This window comes from Suricata suricatta, chromosome 8 (genome assembly GCF_006229205.1).
Source record: "Suricata suricatta isolate VVHF042 chromosome 8, meerkat_22Aug2017_6uvM2_HiC, whole genome shotgun sequence".
Taxonomy (NCBI): domain Eukaryota; kingdom Metazoa; phylum Chordata; class Mammalia; order Carnivora; family Herpestidae; genus Suricata; species Suricata suricatta.
The window spans coordinates 125,196,371-125,218,447 of NC_043707.1; the positions used below are offsets into that span (position 1 = coordinate 125,196,371).

General features: G+C 43.4%; 2 protein-coding genes across 13 annotated transcripts in view; one reads left to right on the forward strand and one right to left on the reverse strand.

Annotated features, from left to right (window-relative positions):
* The window catches only part of LUZP1 (leucine zipper protein 1), a 109,417-nt gene extending 95,649 nt beyond the window's left edge, over positions 1 to 13,768 (forward strand). For 7 of the 10 annotated variants that reach the window (XM_029946598.1, XM_029946596.1, XM_029946594.1 and 4 more), the window contains one exon: positions 910 to 4,836. In XM_029946598.1, the coding sequence (XP_029802458.1) occupies positions 910 to 1,065 (156 nt within the window). In that variant the 3' untranslated portion in view covers positions 1,066 to 4,836. Of the gene's footprint in view, positions 1 to 909; positions 4,837 to 7,400; positions 8,166 to 10,224 lie in introns of those variants that run through there. The other 3 variants (XR_003911628.1, XR_003911627.1, XR_003911626.1) reach the window with 3 other exon arrangements.
* Positions 6,334 to 22,077, reverse strand: part of KDM1A (lysine demethylase 1A) — a 56,526-nt gene continuing 40,782 nt past the window's right edge. For 2 of the 3 annotated variants that reach the window (XM_029946602.1, XM_029946601.1), the window contains 11 exons: positions 19,281 to 19,423; positions 18,821 to 18,911; positions 17,513 to 17,647; positions 16,293 to 16,366; positions 15,273 to 15,384; positions 12,449 to 12,581; positions 10,795 to 10,982; positions 10,258 to 10,372; positions 8,627 to 8,754; positions 7,644 to 7,790; positions 6,334 to 6,838 (listed from right to left, as the gene is read on the reverse strand). In XM_029946602.1, coding sequence (XP_029802462.1) covers positions 6,653 to 6,838; positions 7,644 to 7,790; positions 8,627 to 8,754; positions 10,258 to 10,372; positions 10,795 to 10,982; positions 12,449 to 12,581; positions 15,273 to 15,384; positions 16,293 to 16,366; positions 17,513 to 17,647; positions 18,821 to 18,911; positions 19,281 to 19,423 — 1,452 coding nt within the window. In that variant the 3' untranslated portion in view covers positions 6,334 to 6,652. Of the gene's footprint in view, positions 6,839 to 7,643; positions 7,791 to 8,626; positions 8,755 to 10,257; positions 10,373 to 10,794; positions 10,983 to 12,448; positions 12,582 to 15,272; positions 15,385 to 16,292; positions 16,367 to 17,512; positions 17,648 to 18,820; positions 18,912 to 19,280; positions 19,424 to 21,899; positions 21,912 to 22,077 lie in introns of all 3 variants that reach the window. The other variant, XM_029946600.1, reaches the window with a different exon arrangement.

The following is a 22,077-nucleotide window of genomic DNA, read 5'->3' on the forward strand; positions in this document are numbered from 1 at the left end:
AGGTCCCCCCCGTCGCATTCTCTCCGTTTTTTAGATCTAGACACTGATGGTCATCAGAGACACAAGAGTATCTTACCCAAGGCCATGCAACTGAGTTACTGGATAAGCTAGGATTTGAGTCCAAGATTCCCCCCCTACCTTTTTTTTTTTTAATGTTTATTTTTGAGAAAGGGAGACAGATTCCCAAGCAGGCTCCATGCTGTCAGTGCAGAGCCTGACATGGGGGGTTTGAAATCACAAACTGTCAGATCATGACCTGAGCCAAAATCAAGGGTCAGACGCTTAACTGGCTGAGCCACCCAGGTGCCCCTAAAATTCCCATTTCTGAACCCAGTGCTTTCTACCCTGCCTAACTTTCTCACTCATACTTGTGTTCTTTGATCTGTATTTGCTCAGAAGGACCAAGAACACTGAAAAGGCAGAATTCTGGTAGAAGAGAGGTGTTTAGGCCGGAGGCTCTGGCTGCCTGAGAGACAGGATGAGGAAGAGGTGTAGAATCTAGAAGGGAAGGCACCTGAGCTTTGTGGTAGTTTATAAGTGGGAAGGAGGAAAAGCATGGTCCATTGTCCTTTTCAGCAGTATAGAATCCCTTGCTCCGCAAGCAGGGAAATGCAGCCCAAACACACATAACTCAAGGACAGCTGGGCCTCCTTAAAGGACCACATGGCGCAGGCCCCTTCCTCCACAGGCCCCTGCTCAGTTTTGAGCTGCCAGTCTGCTCTCTGAGCCGCCGCAGCTTGGCGGTCTGTAGTCTGCCTGAGTTTCCTCAGGCCAAAGCAAATCTCTGCAGTTACGCTGTGGTCCCTGTACCTCCCTGTCGGGCTGAATAGGACCATTGGGAGAGGGAGGGAGTGTGCCTTGTTACTCACTATTGTCCTTCACAGCTCACTTTCGTCATTTTTGGCACAGGAGGAAGGTGACGACTGCACACTCAGTGGCCACAGGCGACTGCACAGCTCCGTGGAGCGGTCTGAACTGCTTGCGAAGCAGGGGCTGCCAGAGCCTGGGCGAGCCCGGGCGGAGGAACGGTTACGGCCTGCCAGGCCCTGTGCTGAGGACAACTGAACCAGCTGGTGAGGTCTGCTGTCTCCTCTGCTCCTGCTTCTCCACTCTCCTGCCTTCCTGCCCCATGAAGGATGCAAGGCTGGTTAACCAGGCCGGACGCCAGGCCTTGGCTGGGAGACTGTGGCAGACCAGGCTGTGGCTTGGCTCATTTTGCCAGTTGGCCCGAGGGGATCAGAAACTACAAGCTGGACAGTCACCCAGGCGCGGCCTTCCCTGATGCATGAGTTCTCTGACCTTGCCCCTGCCCCCAGGTCGGATGGGCCACTCTGGCCCCCAAATAGGGAAAGATCTAGAAACCCCTTGTCTCCTCACCATACCACAGCAGCTGAAAAGCTCTTCTCTGCTCCTTAGTGGGTCAGAGGGCAGCCCCTTCTGTGTGGTTTATTAGTCTCCTCACCGCATCCAGTTCACTCCTTGTTTGCCCTGGAGGCCGAAGTACCCCCTAACACCTGGCAGCCATCACCTCTGTGTAGGGGGCTTCCACTCCTTTCCCCTTTGGAGTTCCTCAGACTTGTACAGCAGAAGAGGTCTGCTGCCTCTAAGGGATTACCGGACCAACCTTTAGGCTGAAGCTTCTCGGACACGGCCCCTTGTCTGGTAACTTTCCTGGGGGCAGAGCACACGGGTACCCACCTCTTGGGATGACATCATCCCTCCCTTCCCCTGGCTCTATGCTCACCTTCCAAAGGCATCTGGAAGTGCACAAGCCTCACGCATCTCCTTCCCTGGGCACCAGTAATGCTGCTGGCACTGCCTGCTCCTCTCCCGTGGCCGGAGACACCAGGCTGACTGTGTCGTTTCCATCTTTGGAACACTTCTGGACTGAACTGGGCCTGACCCAGCATACTCTGCCTTCTAGGAAGTGCCCAGCAAGGGGGAAAGTGGGCAGGAAGAAACATTTCCCAGGCACTCCACAAAGCAATAGTTCCATGAAAGGCATGGACTTTCTTCCTCTTCCTTCATCCCCCATGGAGGAGGTATCGCACTTTACCAAACTGATGCCTTCCTACAGAAGTGGGCCCGTGGTTTCTGCGAACTGTCACGACGACTTCACTGGAATAAAGGTAATAATACATGCCCACTGAGGGCCCCAGGTTTATTCAATGCAACAAGCCTTTCAGGAAGCCACGTAAAGTTGATGTTTCCTTATGTCACACGGGGAAGTCGAAAAGAACCACATATTCTTGGCACCGCTTTTTGTAGAACTTTCTCAGTTCAAAGAAGGGATCCCTTTTCAAAGGCTACTTTTCATGGCACAGACACTGTTCCTTCACAGCGAAAGAGAGCATTACTAGGAGTCAGGAAAGCTGAATTTGCTTCGTGGCTTTGTACTTTCTTGCTGTGTGACTTTGGGCAAGTCACAGTTCTCTTAGGGCCTCAGTTTCCTGATCTGTAAAATGAATTCTTTGTAATGGTCTCTAAGGGTCCTAAATCTGGCATTCTGAGGTGGTTTTGTTTATACTGTCTTGTGGGGGGTGACTTCAGAAGGTAGCATCCAGATGGTTTTGGGGAATGTGTCCTTCCCTGGCCTTGTTTTTCTGGGCCTTATTCTTTCCATGTTCTAATGTCAGGAGGATGAGCTCAGAGAAGTTCTTTCATTTTTCTAGTTTGTAAGGTGAAGGGATCAGATCAGACAGCTTCTGCAGCCTTTTTGGCACCAGCCTTGCCCACTTGCCACACAGCATCCCCTGGCTTTTGTGACACAAGTTGGCCATCCTGTTGCTGTGCGTCATGGGCCATGTTCTCTGCCTGTCCTTGGGCATCCGCGTTTGTCTCACCTGTGTCTGCCATCAGTCCTGACCATCCTGGAGGCATCCTGGAGCACACTGATTGGCTTCCTTTCAGGGTCAGGAATGTTTAGCGCACACTTCTTCTGGAGGGTTGCCAGTCTAAGGGCATTGCTGTGTAGCTCATCTTTCCTCTCCATAGTGCTGACGTAGATGCTCGCTCGGTTTAGGATGCTGTTTTCACAATCTCTTTCTGCTGCTTCTCCTGGGTCACTGGCCAGAAACCAGCTTGCCCAAAGTGTAACCTCTCACCTGTAGCCTCCCTGCCATTCTTTACTGGTTGGCAACCTTGAGAGTCCACAGGAAACGGACCTCTGCGGGGTCAACTGAGGTTATAGGAAACTAAGTCTGTGGCTCTTCTCAGCTGGTGGAAACAAGGGTGCCAAGATTTCACCACTAACTCTCTTCTTTGGGCATTGGAGCCCTGGATTCTGGTGCTGTAGCTCCTGGTGCCAAAGTCTGGATCTTTCCACACTGCAGCAGCACCAACATCTGCCACTACCCAAATGCTCTGGAAGAGGGACAGCCATGGTGCCCTCTTGCTGGGGGCTGCTATCTTAAAATCTGAGTGCAATAGGGTTTGATTAACAATTATTTCAGGATAATTATTGTGTCTCCTTAATCTGCATACTTTCTAGAACCATTGTAAAATAGATTTTATTTTTAAGTGTCCTCAGCGTTGCAGAAGATACCATTTGTGATAGCAGGTGAAGGCTGGAGGCTCAGTTCCTCTGGGTTTCAAATGGCTGGCAAGGCTGGCTCTCAGATTCCAAAGTTGAAAGGCACCTTTCTGAAAAGCAACCTCTGTGTGACCATCTGCACCCAGGCCTCACCATCAGGGGTCCTGGAGAAAATTTCCACATAAAGGGGAGACCTGGTAATTAAATATCTGTTCAGTCAAGCCAAATATTCCCACTGTCCCAGCCAACAAACCCATTTATAGGACAAGCTTCTTCTGCAGCGTGGCTCTAACTCTTAGGTGTATTTGTGGTGGGAGGGGTCCCGGCGAGCCTGAGGAACCTGGCACTCCAGAGCTGCTTGGTTGGAGGAAGCAGAGCTGGCTTCCAGCCTTCATCTGCTGTACCAGAGGCTGGGCTCCTTTCCACCTGCTGCCGCCTTCTCTCACTCCTCTGGTAGTGAAAGCAACCAGAAAAAGCTGCAGGGGTGGTGGGCGAAGGGGATTTGCAGTGGGACCAAGGTCTCCAGCCCCTGCCCCAGGCAAGCCTGCACAGAAGTCCCTCCTCTCTTACGGTGGGGTGGGAGGGTCTACATTGATCTTGGACCTGTCGTCCTGGGGGCAGTTTTAGTGCTTTATGTTTAGGGGTTAGTGCCAAGTTGCTACCATTTCCCAGTAAAGGAACCAGGGACCCAGAGACTGGGTCTCTAGCTGCCTCTGTTGATGTGGGGTTTGTGGTTACTCTGACAAGATTGCTTTGGAAGAGCTGCTTTTAGGGATTATCTTTGGTCTACCCTGGTGGGGCACAGGGTTCTCCTCAAAGCCTCACAACCAAGATCATAGGAAAGGGGCCCTATTTTCCTGCTGCTTCACAGCTCAGAACATGTACTGAATGGAATGTATTTTTAAGAGAATAAAGTCTATTTTTTTTGTATTTTAAAGATTGGGAGGGCTAGGGAAGTGTAGCCCTAAAAAAAAAAAACAACCTGTTAATGCATTAAAGGCCCCTTTGCTAGGGGGCATCAATATCTGTCAGTCCACATCTTGTTCAGGCAGGTGCTCTGGTCTCACCCCTGCCCCTTGGAGTCTAGGTGCAGCAGCTTCTACATTCCTGCTCCAAGCCTGGGACCAAGGAGGCCGGACCCTGTTGCTGGAAACCAGGGCGAAGCCATGAGCAGTGACTCAGGGCTCCTCGGGTGCATGTGTATAGTGGAAGCTGCCTGTCTGCATGTATCCTCCGGCTCTAATGCTGTCTGTTGGCTCTGCAGCACAATATGTAACCAATAAAGCTCCCTAGTTTCCATGTGCTCTGTGTGTCAGTGATGCCATTTCTGTTGCTGTCCTCTCTGAGTACAACTGTGGTCTGTGCTCTGATACAGCTATTGTGTTTCACACAATTTTATTTAAAATACTTAGCCAACTAATTAATGATGCCGTAAAGACTGGAAACCTGCTGAGGCTTGGAAAATGACACACTCAGCACCCACATGACTGGACTGGACTCAGAAAATTGTAGCAGCTAACTGCTACATTTTAGTTTTAGGCTTGTGTGTTATCACACAATTATCAGCCTCAAGCTACCTGTACCATGTGTTTAAAACAAACTTTTTAAAGTATCTAACTTTGGATCAGATAACTGTAACCCCATTGAGGTAACCGTATTTATTAATGGCAGAGCTGGGATTCAAAAGTAGGTCCAAAGTCCATAGACTTCTCACTGTGTGCTCCTCTCACCTTTATGCCACTTGTCCTGGTCCTGCTGTGTGGATTTCCCCCATTGCTGTTACTCGTTCCAAGAGTAGGGGAAAAGCCTTCTCCATCTTCATCTTATCGTCAGACCACTACTGTAATGTCCCCTAAATCTTACTAAGAATAAAACCTCATTTAGACTAATTACAGGGAAGAATTAACATTAGTAAAAGCTAATTTCCAGACATACCATGTACATGCATTTATAGTAGCACTGTCAGGAACGCTAGAGAAGGAACAGTTACTGTAGCTCCTTTCTTATAAAAATGTTTATACTACCTTACATGGCAAAAGGGATTTTGCAGACAAGAGGATTTAAGGACTTTAAATGAAATCATAAGTATCCTTGTAAGAGGGGAGACCCGAAGCGAGGACGAGAGAACAAGAGCAGCAGAGACTGGAGTGATGAGCTTTGACCATCAATTGCAAAGTAACCTCTTTGCAATTTTAAGAAGTAAGGCAACCCTCGAGGAGTGTGCTTTGAAGGTAGAGAAAAGGGTCCACAAGTCAAGGAATACACTAGAAGCTAAAAAAGCAAGGAAATGGGATCTTCCCTCAAAGCTGCTGAGGTAATCTGTTAACATACCAGCTAAGTCACCTAAACCCTTGATCATCTGACGTAACACTTCCTAAAACTCTTCTAGCAGTACTTTGGACGAAAGTGGAAGGTTAGCCACATACCCATGGAGAGAACCTGGGGAGTAAAGCCAGATGGTCTGCTGGAGGCACACCCAAACTCTGTGCCTTGTTTTATCTTAACAATTAAAAATTTGCTAATATCCATATGCTTGACCTACAGCTTCATAGTCTTTAGTGTACAGTCTCATCCCATAATCCCAACAGGGAACTCTCTAGTTACATACATCAGGGACCCCATTGCTTCTGTGGGGGGCCCCTCAACCCTATCTTCAGCCCTGACCCCACCACTTTTCTCCTTTATATATATATATATATATATATCCCCCTTATGTAAACATGGATAACAGTGCCATTTCCAAAGGCTCAGCACCTGTCTTGTATATTACTCCAAGGGGAAACAACAACAAAAGATAGGACTAATTTTATATGAAGTTTTATTTTTAAAATATAAAAAACCACCACACATCAAGAGACTAAGATATCCTCTCCCCACACCTGCTTACCTCAGTCTTTAGGAAGAACACCAACTTCCGCACTAACGGACAACTGTCTCTCTAGCTCTAAGTCACTCAAAGGAGACAACCTCCTTGGCCACCTGGCATCCCGAGTTCCAGCAGCTGAGGGGGAGCCCAGATGCCAGAGTGAGTTTCTCCGTGGGATCTGGTATTGCCACAAGAGCTTTGCCTACACAGCAAAAGTCACACACACTGGCTGCTTCCCCCTGAACCCATCAGTATCACATGCTTGGGGACTGCTGCGCAGGAACACCTGGTGTGGCCTGGCGAGGCAGGGTGTACATGGCCCCCAGGAACTGGTCTGCAATCCTTCCTGCTTCTCGCAGCCCACTCAGCAGAGCACCATGAACGGTGGCTGGGTAGTTACGGATAGTATGTTCTCCAGCAAAGAAGAGTCGTGGAATTGGCTATTTCAGGAAAGAAAAAATGAGAGAAAATTAGAGGTTGCAAACACAACACTTTTGTTGTGTTTGAACTGCTAAATTCCTGTTGGCCTTTGAACACAGCCTTGCCAATCACAGACCATCATTTTACCAAAAAGGGTCTGCCTTAACGGTAGGCATTCTAGAATTGACAGACGTAGAAATGCGACAAAATTCAGCCCAGCCTTATTCCTACTAGGCTGATAACTGCACCTGTACTTATGAAATCTTTAATGCTGGCGGATACCCAGTTCTAGAGCTTTCTCTGCCTCCTACAGCACCTGCTGGGGCAGAGGGGGTCCTGACTGCTCTGCACCACAGAGAGTCCAACACTGGCTCTTACTCAGGAACAGCTTGCCTCTCCGCTCCAGAGCCAGCTTCACGGCATCCTGAGGACCCTGACCGCTGTCTGGAGCAGGGTCTGGCATCATCTAGATAAGGACCCCTCGGGGGCATGTCCTGGAGACACCTAGTGATTGCTACCCTGCGACAATTCTATGAGCTATTCCAAAATGGGATGCAATTAAAAATGTTTTTTGTCTTTTAGGGACAAAAACAAGGAAAAAACAATTGGCTTATACTGTGGACTCTTCCATTGTGAACCTGGACTGCCTAGATTTATAGAGCTACAATGTGAGAAATGAGACACAAATAACACTGGTTCCTCCCTCCTCCTCTGCTCTTGGATATTTGAAAGGCTCCAACTTAAAAAAAAAAATCAATTTTACCCTGAAATCCTGAGATACTGGTTTTTTCCCAAATAAGCCCTGGTGGTTTGCCAATTTCTCACCTGTGGGGCACCTGGAATTGAAGGGCCAGGAGTGATTGGCTGAGCCATTAAATCATAGTCATTTCCAGATGATCCTGCAGCTACATACGAATAGGAGCCCCGTGCCCAGGGGTCAGCACGCCAGCGAGATACCACAGTCTCCTTGGGCTAAAGGAAAAAGCACAAGCAGTAGTTATTACAGGACAAAGGACAAATCAATCATCTCTGAAAGGTGAAAAGCTGAGGTGGGTGGGGATGCATCAGAGCTGCAGGCAGGAGACAGGGCTAGCCAGGTGAGGAGTGCTGCTGCTATACAACACACAACACAAATGGCTTCTAAGTTTCTGTGTTGCCTTGCCTATGCAATCTACAGATCCACCCAGGACTTGACTTTTATTCTCTCATAATTCACATGAAGCATTAATATGCCTTCTCTCAAAGGAACCCTAAGGATCTAAAGTGTTTCAGTGGGCCTAAACAATAGAAAAAAAGTAACTTTTTTTTTAACTGTTTATTTACTTTTGAGAGAGAACACAAGTGGGACAGGGCAGAGAAACAAAATCCGAAGCAGGCTCCAGGCTCAGTGTCCGCACAGAGCCCAGCGTGGGGCTCAAACTCATGAGCCATGAGATCATGACCTGAGCTGAAGTCAGACACTTAACTGACCGAGCCACCCAGGGAGCCCCCAAGGAGGTCTGACTACTTTGTCTTAAATGCAGAAATGGTGTGATTCCACATCTAGATACAAAGGATGAGACAAGCAGGGATATGCAGCAAACAGCTGGCTCAATTCCCCAGGCCATGTACGGGGGTGGGGGGGTGGGGGCAGGGGCTTTTCTAAACCCTGCGCTTACATCATGGACTCTAAACATCAGCATTCATGTAAACCCAGCACCTCTTTCTCCATTCTGGCCGAAACTGTCCTGACCAATGCAAAGAGACTGTGTCAAACCCTGCTTTAGTGTGAACTCCTGATCCCCACCTGCCCCTACCCACTTACTTACCTGGGGCACCGCACTGCTACCAAAAATTCCTTTCAGGATGGCCAGGCATCGGCCAACAATCACATCATCACTTATGTTTTCCATGATGCCAGCAGCTTCTCCTGCCACTAATGCCAATAGTATCGGAGCTAGAAAAACAGAAAGGACAATTCCAAGGATCTCCTATGGACTTTTCTCAAGAACCTCTTTGTCAGGCCCCACATGATTCTAGGCACCCTGAAATCTGATGACCAATGGATAGACACGCAACACTTGTGCTGGAGACAAGTCATGTTTCCGGAACAGCAACTTTAATTCCATCCCTAGAAGTGAGCTGGCAAACTACAGGTGAGGAAAGTGTGGCTCCTGCACCTCAGCACGTGTAGCTGTGTGGGATACAGAAGCCTTGAGGACATTACTTCAGACCTTGCTAAGAAAACCAAGTGTTCCTATATTTAGGCACACAATTCTTAGTCCTGACCATCTTACACAGCTCTAGGGCAAGAGCTACATCCTTTTAACTATTCCAGGCCCCTCCAAGCCCATCACCACCTTTACCCACCCATTTGGTGAACATTTATGCCACAGACTTCTGTGATAGGCACAGCACTAGATACTGGGATGTAAAAGCTACTGACTATAAACTCCACAGATCAGCAGAAATAATCACACAGCTATAATTATGGACTGATAAAAGCAACGAAGAGAAAGGATACAAAGAATACAGGGATTTAATTTATTTTTAATTTTTTTTTAAGTTTATTTATTTTGAGAGACAGAGACAGTATGAGTACGGGAGGGGCAGAGACAGAATTCCAAACAGGCTCTGTGCTACCAGCGCAGAGCCCAATGTGGGGCTTGAACTCACAAAACCAAGAGATCATGACCTGAGCCAAAACAGTCAGATGCTTAACGAACTGAGCCACCCAGGCACCCCCACAGGGATTTCACTTAGATTTGAGGCAGTGGAGGTTGTGTGTCCTGAAGGGACTCTGAAACAGTGGCATTTAGGTCAAGCCCTGAAGGCTGGCAGAGTATGCTATGTTGGGAACAAAGAGAAGAAAAATAAAAGCTTCCTAGGCCCAGACCAAGGTAAATACAGAGGCCCTGAGGTAGAAGACATGGAAGAGATATGTTTTATATGTATGCATATACACACATATATAAAAATTTTAAGCACCATACAGGAGGGTAATCCAATTACAGAAGAACTTAAAACAGGAGGTAGGAGTTTGATAGATACATTCTAAAGGAAGTGATCAAAGATTCAGAGCCCGGTCAGATACAAAAGTCTGAGAATGAGGAATTCACGTTTCCCCTGGGGGAAGCTTCCCCCGGTTCTGTGCCCCCGAGCTGGGCTGGTTCTTCTTTCTATGTTTGCTTCACAGCGCCTTGGCCTTTCACTGTGGCCTTGTACTTCACACCCGGCTCCTCGACGGCTCACCCCCTTACTGTACTTCCCACTAGGCTGTGAGCTCCTGAAAGGCAGGCTTTCCCCGCTCTGTTCCCAGTACCCAGGCAGGATTTTCAGGAATTGCTGGTTAGTTGAATTAATAAGAAATCAAGACATACATATTTGAAAAAAAATCAGAATATTCCTAATTCTTTACTCCTGTAAGGATACGAAGAAGATTAAAACCAGGAAGAGTTACCTTTATAAAGGTTCCAGAAGAGGAAGAGTTCACCTCTGCTGGCCGTTGTGCTGCCAACATGCCCGAACAAATTGACACTCGGATCCCAGAACACACGATCGAAACACAGCACCACCTGTCGTACAAAAGGAGCCCACGAACTGAGGACATGACTCCAAGAACATGGCTCTGGGCAGAGCGGTGCCTCAACAGGAAACACTTCCTCCTCAGACCTTATTAAAGTTTCTTCTAATCCACTCTCAGTATAAGCCTAGATAGAAATCCCTATTACAAATGTATTCCTTAGGACAACATTTAGAACTCTTTTTTAGGCTTAGGTTTGAGAAGTGCTCCCGGAAGACTAAGTCCTCATAGATACTTTATGTATAATTAGGCACTGAAATGAAGGAAGTGACAGGCCTCAACTCACCCTGATATCACAGAGCTGAGAGCACAGCCACACACACAGAAACGCAGAGCGCTCTGCTCTCGGACTGGAGGGCACCCACACCGGTATCTGTGCAGCGGGTATGCAGAGCAGTGCCTCGGGCAAGTTACCTTGTTAAGGTTGCCAAATCCCATCCTTTGGACGGCAGACGTCTTCCACTCAGGAAGAGGCGGCACAAACTGAACAGCTGGTGGCTGTTGCTTCAACACACCCAAGGGAAGGGTACAGAGAACGGCGTCACATTTATAAATAAAGGTTTGGCTTGTGGAGCGGGTATTCACAGCTATCACTTCACATCCTAGAGAGGTTGGAGGGAAAAGACTTTACTGGTGATAAAGATGACACTGAATATTCAGTGCACAGTAGAATCTACATACTGTCTCCGATAATTCTTACCGTAAGTTTATGAAATCTGTTCGTTTTCTAATAGAAGAAAACAGGCAGTGGTGGAATGTGGTGAAATAGCTTGTCTAAGGCCACATGGGTAGGTAACAGGTGCCAGGACTCAGACACTAACACTCCAACTTCAGAGTCCTGGATCTTCACCACCACCACCACCACATAATTTTACCTTCCTGAGACACTGGTGGTCTTCTGGATTAATAGGAGAACCTTATTATTTATCAGAGATTAAGTAAATTTGAACCAAAGTTAAGAATAAAGGTCTGTAACAATAAAAGCAATACCTCTCCACCGTGGTTACGTGCTTACTAAAGGACAAGGGAAGAATAGAACCGTAAGACTGTGGTGCGGAGCAGGCTGTTCTTGAGAATGCACTGTGACACAGGAAGAAAGCTCAAAGTTGACTGCAGAAAAGGCACTGGAAATAGGTTAATGGTATTTTTCCTCATTGTGTTTGATTTTTTTCAATAAATACCTATTTACATAATTTCAAAAAATATATAAATAGCTCAAAATTGGTATGAAAGCTCAATTCATGTCTACTTTCTGTCCTTAACCTGCCTGCAAATGGCTGTTTAAAGGCTATATGTCTCAACATCAGCTAGAAGCTACATATGAAGGGAAAATTGAATGGAAAACGCTTTCATTGGTTATAAAAAATCTATACATATCTGTGGTAATCTCTGCAGTTCAAGAAAACAGGCAAGCAAGGTTGATGACCACATCTCCACTTGTCATGAGGGCCCTGGGAGAGGGCAGTGGGGACTAGCTACCATAAAGAGTTCTAGACTATTAATTCCCAAGGTGGGTGGACAGCGGGTTGTTTGTAGTCAATATTAAATGTTCCCTGAAACCAGCAACAGTGAGCACTGAGCCGCCATGGGAATCACAGGGCAATTCCATCTTTGAAGCCAACTTATTAGCAGATTACTCCCAGAATCAGAAACCAGCCTGAGCGGTTAGCCCACATATAAAGGAATGGATCCAAAGATCGAGACGCAGATGGTGAAATACAAGGGGCGGGGCCCACTGTGTCTAGAGGCCAAACTCCTGGTATTTAAGAATACGCTCAGCAAAATGAGATCCAAACTCAATGGCTATTGTTACAATACCAAACTAATCCACGTATAAATTGGAAACTCTAAAACTTGCCTCAGATTTTTGGTTTACGCAATGATGGGATCAGAACATCAGAGACTCTACAGGGTTCCTTTTATAAACGCTAATTTTTAAAAAATTAGAGGAGTCAGTTTACACAACATTGATCAGGAAATGTACCAAACATTTTTTCTGTAGGTCAAACTCAATAAAAGACCCATTTCAGAGTAAAAGGTTTATCTCACCAGCGAAGCGATGACCTACCTGAAGCAGTGTACCGAACCTGCCGCACCGCTGTATTCAATTTAATGTCTAGGCCTTCTGCTAAAGCCACAGGCACACAAGAGTAGCCGTTCCTTACTGTTAAGTGGCTGCCAGTAAACTCAAAGTCATCATCCTAAAGAGGAGAGAAAAGGACATACATCCATGTTTTCTTAATTTATGCCAAATATACTGAGTTCTGTAAGATTAACACTAGCTGGTAGAAAAGTCAGTATTCTAAGGCAGAACTGAAAGAACCACCACTCAGTCATCTGCTACAGATGCCCCAGGAAACTGGAAGGAAAAGAAAAGATGCTAAAATGTCCCTGATGGCCGTATTCTGAGTTTTCTCTTCACAGCCCTACACCTCACCCCTCAATCCAGACTGTCCAGAAAGGGAGTGGGAGCTGGTGAAGAAGGATGATTCAATACATTTAGATGATTAGTTTGTTTGGCTTTTGAATGCATTACAGATCTGGTAGGATATCAGATTCACCATCCTAATTACCTTTTCTTTTACCTAAGAGCAAAATCAGTTTTTACTTATTAAACCTACAAGTTTGAAAGATGAGGAAGACTTTTAAAACTGAAGGCGGTCAAACTAGATAAAAGTAATCTAGGCTTATAGAGAATGGCCCAAGACGATCCATATAGTGAAGAAGTCAAGATGTGACCTGAAAAATTCCTAAAATGACCCCATTCTTTGAATTTACAGAAAAGTTTTCCATATAGAGACATTCTTAAAGGCTAGTCAGTATTTTCTAATTTCATGAAATTTCTGGGGGAAAACATAGCAGGATTCTTTCAGATTAGACAAAAAATACCGAGCTGGTAGAACTCACTACTTAAGTGACAGATTCATCTGCTCCCCATACCAGTCAGTTCAAAACATTCAAAACTTAGTAAGATTACAAATGGGTACATACTGAAACTTCAAATGATAAATCAGAGACTAGAACGCGTCTAATTTAGTATTTACGTGAAAAAAAAAGAAACTGGGAACTCTGAAAGATTCTGACCACTCACACAAGTCCAATCCTCACTCTAATTCAAATACTAAAGAATATGAAGGTATAACCCAAAGATTAAGAATTCAAACTAATTTTACTAGGAAAATGTACAACACAAATTCAAGTAGCTGAGTAAAAATATAATACTTCTGGAGTCTTCGGTCTGGTCAAAGTCCAAGACTTAGAGATTAGTCCATTCAAGATCAAAGAAGCTCTTCTCACCAGTTCAAGAGTAATTCACACTTAAAATACTTAAGAATAATTCAACAAGGGGAGCCTGAGTGGCTCAGGTGGTTGAGCATCTGACTCTTGATACCGGCTCAAGTCGTGATCTTGCTGTCATGAGATCGAGCCCTATGCCAGGGCTCTGTGCTGAGCATGGAACCTGCTTGGGATTCTCTCTCTCCCTCAAAATAATAATAACAACAACAACAACAATAATAATAATGATGGAGGAGGAAGAGGAGAAATCGACAAAAGATATGTAAAACCTGTACACTGAAAACTGTTAAAGATTGCTGAGAAATATTAAAGAACACTTCAGAAATGGAGAGATATACCATGTTCAAATCCCTATACCAATCAAAATCCCAGGAAGTATTTTTTATAAAAACTGATAAGGTGATTCTAAAATCTTTATGAAAAATACAGAAGACCTAAAATAGCCAAAATGATTTAAAAAAATAAATGTTGGAGAACTTGCACTACCTGATTTCAAGATGTATCATAAAGCAACAGTAATTAAGAGCATATGAAAACGGCGTGCGGACGGACAAACACATGAGCAGGAAGGAGTAACCATAAGTAGTCTCACACATGGTCAACTGATTTTCAACAAAGATGCCAAGACAAATGAAGAAAAGGATGGTGCTAGAAGTAATTAGATAACCATATGGAAAAATTTAAACCCTAACCTCACTTTTCATGGTACACAAATATTAAAATGGATCATAAAGAAAACAACAAAAAAAACCCAAAATGGATTACAGACCTAACATAAGAGCTAAGTTTATAAAAGTTCAGGAAGAAAACAGGAGAAAAATCAGTGATCTACGTTTTAACAAAGATTTTTCAGGATATAAAAAGCACAAAGCCTGAGAGAGTTGAGAAATATGGACATCCTAAAATTAAAAAATTTTGCTCTTTGAAAGGTACTACTTAGAAAATGAAAAAGGAAGCTGTGGACTGGAAGAAAATACTTAGAAAACATAATCTGACAAAGGAATTGCATACAGAATCTAAGGAATGTAATGAACTCTTAACACAACAAGAAGTCAGACATCCAGATTTTTTTTTAATGGGCAAAAGACCTGCAGTACATGACAAGATGTTTCACATCACCCATTTCCCAGGAAATGTGAAATAAAACCATAATGAAAATAGTACTATACACCCAATAAAATGGCTAAATTTTTAAAAACTGGCAATACTAAGTATACATAAAGGCTATATTCTGTATGATTATATACCATATGGTTCAATTTATATGTAATTCTAGAAAAAGCAGAACTATAGTGACAGAAAGCAAATCAGGGGTTGTCTTGGGACAGGAGTGGGAGGGCTGGGGACTGACCACAAAGAAGCAAGAGAGAACTTTTCAGGATGAGGGACATGCTCTGTATCCTGATTGTGGTGGTGGTGGTTCATGACCATGTAGGTTTGGCAAAACTTCAAACTGTTCATTTAAAATAGTAAATCGTACTGTCTGTAAATTATACTTCGTAATAAACCTGTTTAAACACATATATACAAATTAAGTTTCTCCTAAGCGCTCTCTCAAAGACACACACAGCAAAAGAAATGATAATGAAACGAACCTGATCCCAATGTTTAAGGGAGAGTGTAGAGAGAGGTGTGGCATTAGCAAATTCAAGATTTGCAAAATGCCAATCAAGTATCTGTCTGTCTCTTGATGAGAGATACACATCACTGCAAAATGAAAACAGAGGAACACAGCTTATTAAAAGGACATCACTATTCTCTGTGGGCTGATGTGGATGATCTCCGTATCTGTGAGGGAACCTAAGCCTGGTACTGTGCCTTTTATAAAGAAATTCCTTTATTACTGGTGCCTAGAGCAGTGCCAAGCTCACTTCCTAATGCAAATTACTATCAGGCTTCATTTGTTTGAAAAAAAAGATTTCTTCATATCAGTACCTGGCATTATTAAAGCTTATTTGTTGTACTGAGGTGCCTGGGTGGCTCAGTCAGTTAAGCATCTGACTTTGGCTCAGGTCATGATCTCACAGTTCATCGGTTCGAGCCCTGTGTTGGGCTCTGTGCTGACAGCTCAGAGCCTGGGGCCTGCTTCGGATTCTGTGTCTCCCTCTCTCTCTGCCCCTCCCCAACTCATGCTCTGTCTCTCTCAAATATAAACATTAAAAAAAAACGTATCTATTGTATAAATAAAGCATGATTTTTTTTAAAGCAAGAATGCGTAGCATCTCCAACTACAGAACAGACGAAATAGACACGTGGAGACTAGATGCACCATGGAGCACAGTATCAGCATACAAGTATTCATGGTCAAAAATTCAACGGAAACACAGTGTAATACTTTCCTAGTCCTCAAAATTATGGGAATTTAAAATAGTACTACCTTCTATCCCACTCAAAGAAGACAATATATTTCATTCAAATGTCAGATCTTATGGAGAAAGGCTATCTTTTAAAAATCAATATATTTAAGTATGTAGGACACTCTTACACATTAAAATTACAATCCATTCACTGGACATAAATAAAAGCCCAGAGTGCTTTATAATTTTCCTTCTAAATATAAAAGAAGAAATAGCAAAAGCTATCTTTCTGAACATCTATCTTTATGTTTTCCTTACCTTGGAGGATTGGCTTCCAATTCTTGAAGTTTTTCTTCTAGCTTTCCTTGTGTTTCAGCTAATTCATCATATTCCTGATAAAATTAAGAGAACTGGGTTGATCTTGATGGGTCAGAGACCAACCTAATCGTTTATTCCACAAAGTGTAAGGCCTGGACCACATCCCTGTCCAGGTCTTATCTGCAAGTGTGCCTCAGCTTAAGGCTGGATCAGGGCAGGCAGGAGGGGGAAATGAAGACTAGCATACAACTGTGCTACCAACTAAGGGTGAAAAAGAAGAGCAACTAGCATTTCCTGTGCATTCACCATGTCCTCAGCACGGGATAAAACAGCTTATTTTTTTAATATAATTTATTGTCAAGTTAGTTAACATACAGTGTATACAATGCACTCTTGGGTCAGTAGATTCCCATGATTCATCACTTACATACGATACCCAGTGCTCATCACAACAAGGGCCCTCCTCAATGCCCATCACCCATTTTCCCCGCCTCCCACTCTATCAACCCTCAGCTTGTTCTCTGTATTATGTTTTGTCTCCCTGTTTGTAACTATTTTTTTTTCCTTTCCTTCCTCCATGGTCTTCTGTTAGGTTTTTCAAGTTCCACATATGAGTGAAAACATAGGATATGTCTTTCTCTGACTTATTTCACATAACATAATCCCTCCAGTTCTATCCACATTGTTGCAAATGGCAAGATTTCATTCTTTTTCATTGCTGAGTAGTATTCCATCACATGCATGCACACATGCACGTATGTATACACATCACATCTAAAGCATTTTAGATCCCTTAACTGAAGTATTAATATCACATCACCAATAAGGTGATTAAGGAGTCTAAGGTCCCATGGCTAGCTAGGAAATATTGAGTTAGGGATTCCAACCTGACAGTTTGATACCAAATGACTGAAGTCCATGTCCATTGTCATTATTCCAAACGGTCAGGGATAAACTGTGACAGGGAGCTAAACTGAGATTGAAGTAAGTGAAAGGGTGAGATTGTGAAAACAAAGTAGAAATCCTGAAGAAAAGCAGATCCCAAAGCAAACTAACCCTTTCAGTGCCCTTGGCCTCTGTTACCAAACCTTCATCCTTCCTACCATAGGCAGGATGGCCAGTGATTGGCCAGTTGCTTTCCTTCTTCCAAAGTTTCCTAGATCTACAATCTTTCTTAGGACTCCAAGTAAAACCACGTAGGCATGTTATGTATACCACACCTTGCACAGGGCAGTCAGATCCCTGTGTTTACTTTTCACTAAGAACTCTGCAGTGATATCTCTGGGTGGCTTGACCTCAGATGCTTCTTTGTATTGCTGATGGAGTTCTTTAATTTTCTCTTTCAAATTTACCATCTAGAGCATAAAATACAAAGACACCATTTCAGACAACGATATAATCCATCTTCAAATCACAGGCTTTGGTTCCTCCCCTAAACTGCTATTATACCAAAACAGGTCATGACGCAAGGTCCTTAGAATTCTGAAATACCTCTTCTACATATTTTAGGACAGGAAAGAAATCCTGTATGGCTCAGTATCAGAGAAGATCATCTCTGTATTCAAAAACAAATGGAGAGCCAGGAATGTTCCATTAATATATATAATATACATATATACATATTATATATCATATTCATAAATATTAACATATAAATTAATATATATTTAGATTTCCAGGGGAAAAAACCACTACCAATTTAAGTTAAATGTACTGTTTTGGAAAACAAATTGTCATGATTTGTTTTCTGAATTATGTAAAAGGCGAAATCACCACACAGGACCTTCTGTAGCCATTCCTAATGTTAGTTTCCCAGGTTTCTGATGTACTGGGCCCTGCAACTATCCCACCAGCTGGCCATTCTCTAGCTTCGCTGCTCAATTCACACATGCCACAACCCATGAAGCTGTGCCACAGACCTCTTCTTTCGACAGGATGAAGACACAAGGCACAGAGGGTGAGGCCAGAGTCTGGTCACAAGATGCACCCATTTTGCATCTTGCACTAAGATTTTTGCATTAAAAAGTTCCCACAGGGGCTGTCCCACTTCATGTTTGCTTCCTACGCTGATGTTATGTTTGCAACTGGCAGGATCCGAGAAATAAATGGTTTCCCAGTCTGGAGCTGGGCCTCTGGGAAGTGGTGGGAAAGAAGAGCCCTCTATAGACATACAACTGGGGGATACCCCCGTATTGGCACCTCAAGCAAAGTAATTATGGCAATGAATTATGGTCGTGGATGTTGACTCATTGTCTTCCTCAGTGGGACCTTCACCCCAGCACAGCTGATCTCCCTTCTGTCACAGAATGTAGCAGAGGGCAGTGCAACAGCCAAGGGAACCTGACATAGGAACGATCTATTTCCCCTGGCAAAAATGTACCAATAATATTGTGCTAAAAGACTGACAGATAAAAACAGTGCCTTTTGTTAGTCACTGTTTTCTAAGAAAAAAACCAAAACTTTTAAAATTTCTGAAGTTTCCCTCCTACTAATGCAGCTTTAGCTATGTAGAGAACACAAAATTTCACCTTATTAAGAAGTTCTTTCAACTCCTCCTGAGTCTTTACGATCTTCTTCCAATGTTCAATTTGCTCATCTTTGACATGCTTTTCTTGTAACCTAAAAGAGAGAATACATATGCCCTGGCCACAGAGCCAGCTTTGCAGCACAAGATCTGAGCCCATCAAAAACCGTTCAAGGTCATCAAAGCCCACTGAAATTTCTAAAGCTCTGGAATAAGAAAGTTAGCTGGTGGCAAATTATTTTATAGGCTATGTGAAATATAGTTCAGTACCATAAACGATGCGAATGTTAGAGTTGAGAGGGGCCTTAGGGATCATTTAATTATTTTAAATGGTTTTACTTTGGGATTTAATTAATTCATATGAAAATAAGTGAAAACTAGCTCAAATAATACTTGCTGAAAAACAAACAGCAAATGTCTAAATGTAACTCACTATCTACAAAAAGCAGTATCAAAGTACTTACTGAATGACAACTTCCAATGCCTGCCCCAGGGACACAGGCTTATTATTGAGGACATTGAAGTCTAGCTGATGACTAAGGTAAGACGTAGCTTCCAGCAACCGGTTAAACTCTTGCTCTACCATTTCATCTTTCTCTTTAGGAACCTGAAAATCCGAAGTATAGCAGAGTTGGTCCTTATAAAAAGACTAAACATAACCATCCATGAAAACACAAATGCTCTATAATTTTTTAAAAGGTCAAAATATGTACCTCAAAGGGGAACCTTTGAGGGCAATGATTCAAACTTTCTTTTCTATGAAGTGGTTAATTTCATTAAATGACGTATGAAATGTTTTGGCCCTGATATTTTCCTATTCTCCCAATTCTGCTGTCAGAGCTGGGATTCCACCTCTATTAATAGCCACAGGATTCACACTGGTGCTAACTGGTGCTAACTGAAGCTCTGTGGAGTACAGGGTGTCCTGGAGCTGACATGCACTGAGATAGGCTGGGCCGACATGCAAACACCACACTGGATAAGTCTCAGAGAACAAAAACCATGTCAACACACCTGAGGACCTTCCAGAATAAGGGCAGATGGAAAAATAAGAAGCCCAAGGTATTGTCTTCCCTTCAAAGATGAATTTCAGGTGGGAGTAGGGAAGAGAAAAGTGAAATTCATGGCTATTAATAAGAGCACTACAGCACCTTCATTCTTTTGCAGGGTAATAGTGTTTTATGGCACCAATGAGGTCCAGAGTTGAATGTCCAAAGGTCTTAGACTATGAATGACTGAGGCACCAAGTCTGGCTCATTAGTGTGCAAGAAGAGAGGAGACTGCAAAGTAGATCATCAAGCTATAAGACCAAGTTCCTAATTTTTACTGTGCCCCTGCCTCTTGATACCATCAGTCAGTTGACACAAATCCCTTTGCTACTGCTTAATTCTTAAAACCTTCAAGTAAAATGCACCTGCAACTCTCCTGAATTCACAGTAGTAGCAAGAAGGAAAAAGCGTATTTAAGTCAAGCATGTCTACAGCAAGCATCTCTTGCCAGAATACGCTGGGCATCAATGGGAAATGGAATTCAAAATATGAAATTTCACTTTATAGTCAACCTAAAACTTGTTAACATTAAATAAAGTTCTAATAAGCACTAAGGCCAAGGAGAAGTGATCTTTTAATCAGAGGTAGCTTGTGGACAAGATCATCACAGGAAGACTCTCTCATTTGAAACTCCTTAGTTTTTGCCTTTCCAATTAAACAGACAATTTTAAAGCACTAGTCTATGCCCTTTCACTGAGGAGTCACACAAGTAACTCTACAGGATGAGCCATGGTGTGGCAAAAGAATACAGGAGGAAGGACAATCTGAACCAAAACAAGAAAGGGAAAAGGACTGCAACTCTCTCTCTGGGAACTAGATGTGACACTGTAACTACAGATTCAATTAGAGTCATATTCTAAAGCAGCAAATTCTAAAAGGCCACAGATGAGAGTGATCAGGAAATCTTTATGAATTAGAGAATCCCCCTTGGCCCAAGAAATATAAATCCCTGAGAATCTTCTGGCTTATGCTGAGAAATAAGGCAGAGAATCAGGCTTTGAATGCTCGGTGCCCTTTATATATGAGTAGTACCCTAAGACTTGATGGATCCAACACATCTGACCTACCCATTCAATTCCATGGCCAAAGAAAGGAGCTCTCAGTGACATCCCTACTTGCTCTAATTCCTCAGCATCAGAGCTAATGGAAGAAACCCTCTTATCAGGAATTTCATTTACTTTCTCATAAGTTACTTTTCCTCAATGATATGATGGATCATATACACAGAGCAGCTCAAAGCAATGGTGAAGTTCTGCTTGGTGTAATTCCTGCAATGATGTTACCAAGGACAGTTCTACAAAGTCTAAATGTGGTGCTTCTTTTAAAAAGGAAACAATTATATTTTTAATATATAATCTATATAGTCATGAGCTCTTAACTGATCGCTGATACAATGTGCGTGACTGCTTTTCCTGGAGTACAAAATAGTGATATTTCTATATGCGGCTTCAAAAATGCCCAGCAAGAGGATGCTATAGAAACAAGAGGGACCAGATCACATGTGCCTCTGCAACAGGGCAGAATATGCCAATACACAAGTGTGCAAATGGTACAGATTAAAGCTCTTCCAGTGTCAGCTGGATGGCTTGCTTCAGACAAGCTTTAATCTTTGTAGCTAGGGTGACAGTCACAATAAGGAAGTTCATACTGAGAAAGTATGCAGCACTCAGGCTCAGTAACTGGGGTCCAGGGTGCGTGGTAGAGAAACACTTAAAGGGACACTGTCAAGGTTAGAGGGACCAAATTTGACCTTTAGTTTCTTCCCTCCGTCTGCTGAGCAGCCCACTTGATTCATAACACTTTCCCCTTTAATCCTCCCCACGTCCCCCCACAAAAAAACCTTTTTACATGCGCTTTCAATGACAAAAACTCGAATGGCACCAGCCCAACATATAGGCGCAACCCTACAACAACAAACCAGTGTGAATGTATGATGGAGAGGGTCTTTGGAAGGGAAAGATCTAAGTTTCAAGCTTTTAATGGGTTATTGTAAACAGTGAAGAAAATGATTTGAAAAATTATTAAAAAAAATACCTTGACAGTGTCCTTTTAACCAGTGCAGCAGAGAGAGAAATAAACTGTAAATAACAGCCCAACAGCCACGTCAAGTTTAGTTTTGTATGACAGCAGTAAAATCAAGGCTTTAAACACATAGCATGACAGAAGCATTGTTAGCTCAGAAGCTGCAACCACCAGAGAAATAAGAAACAGA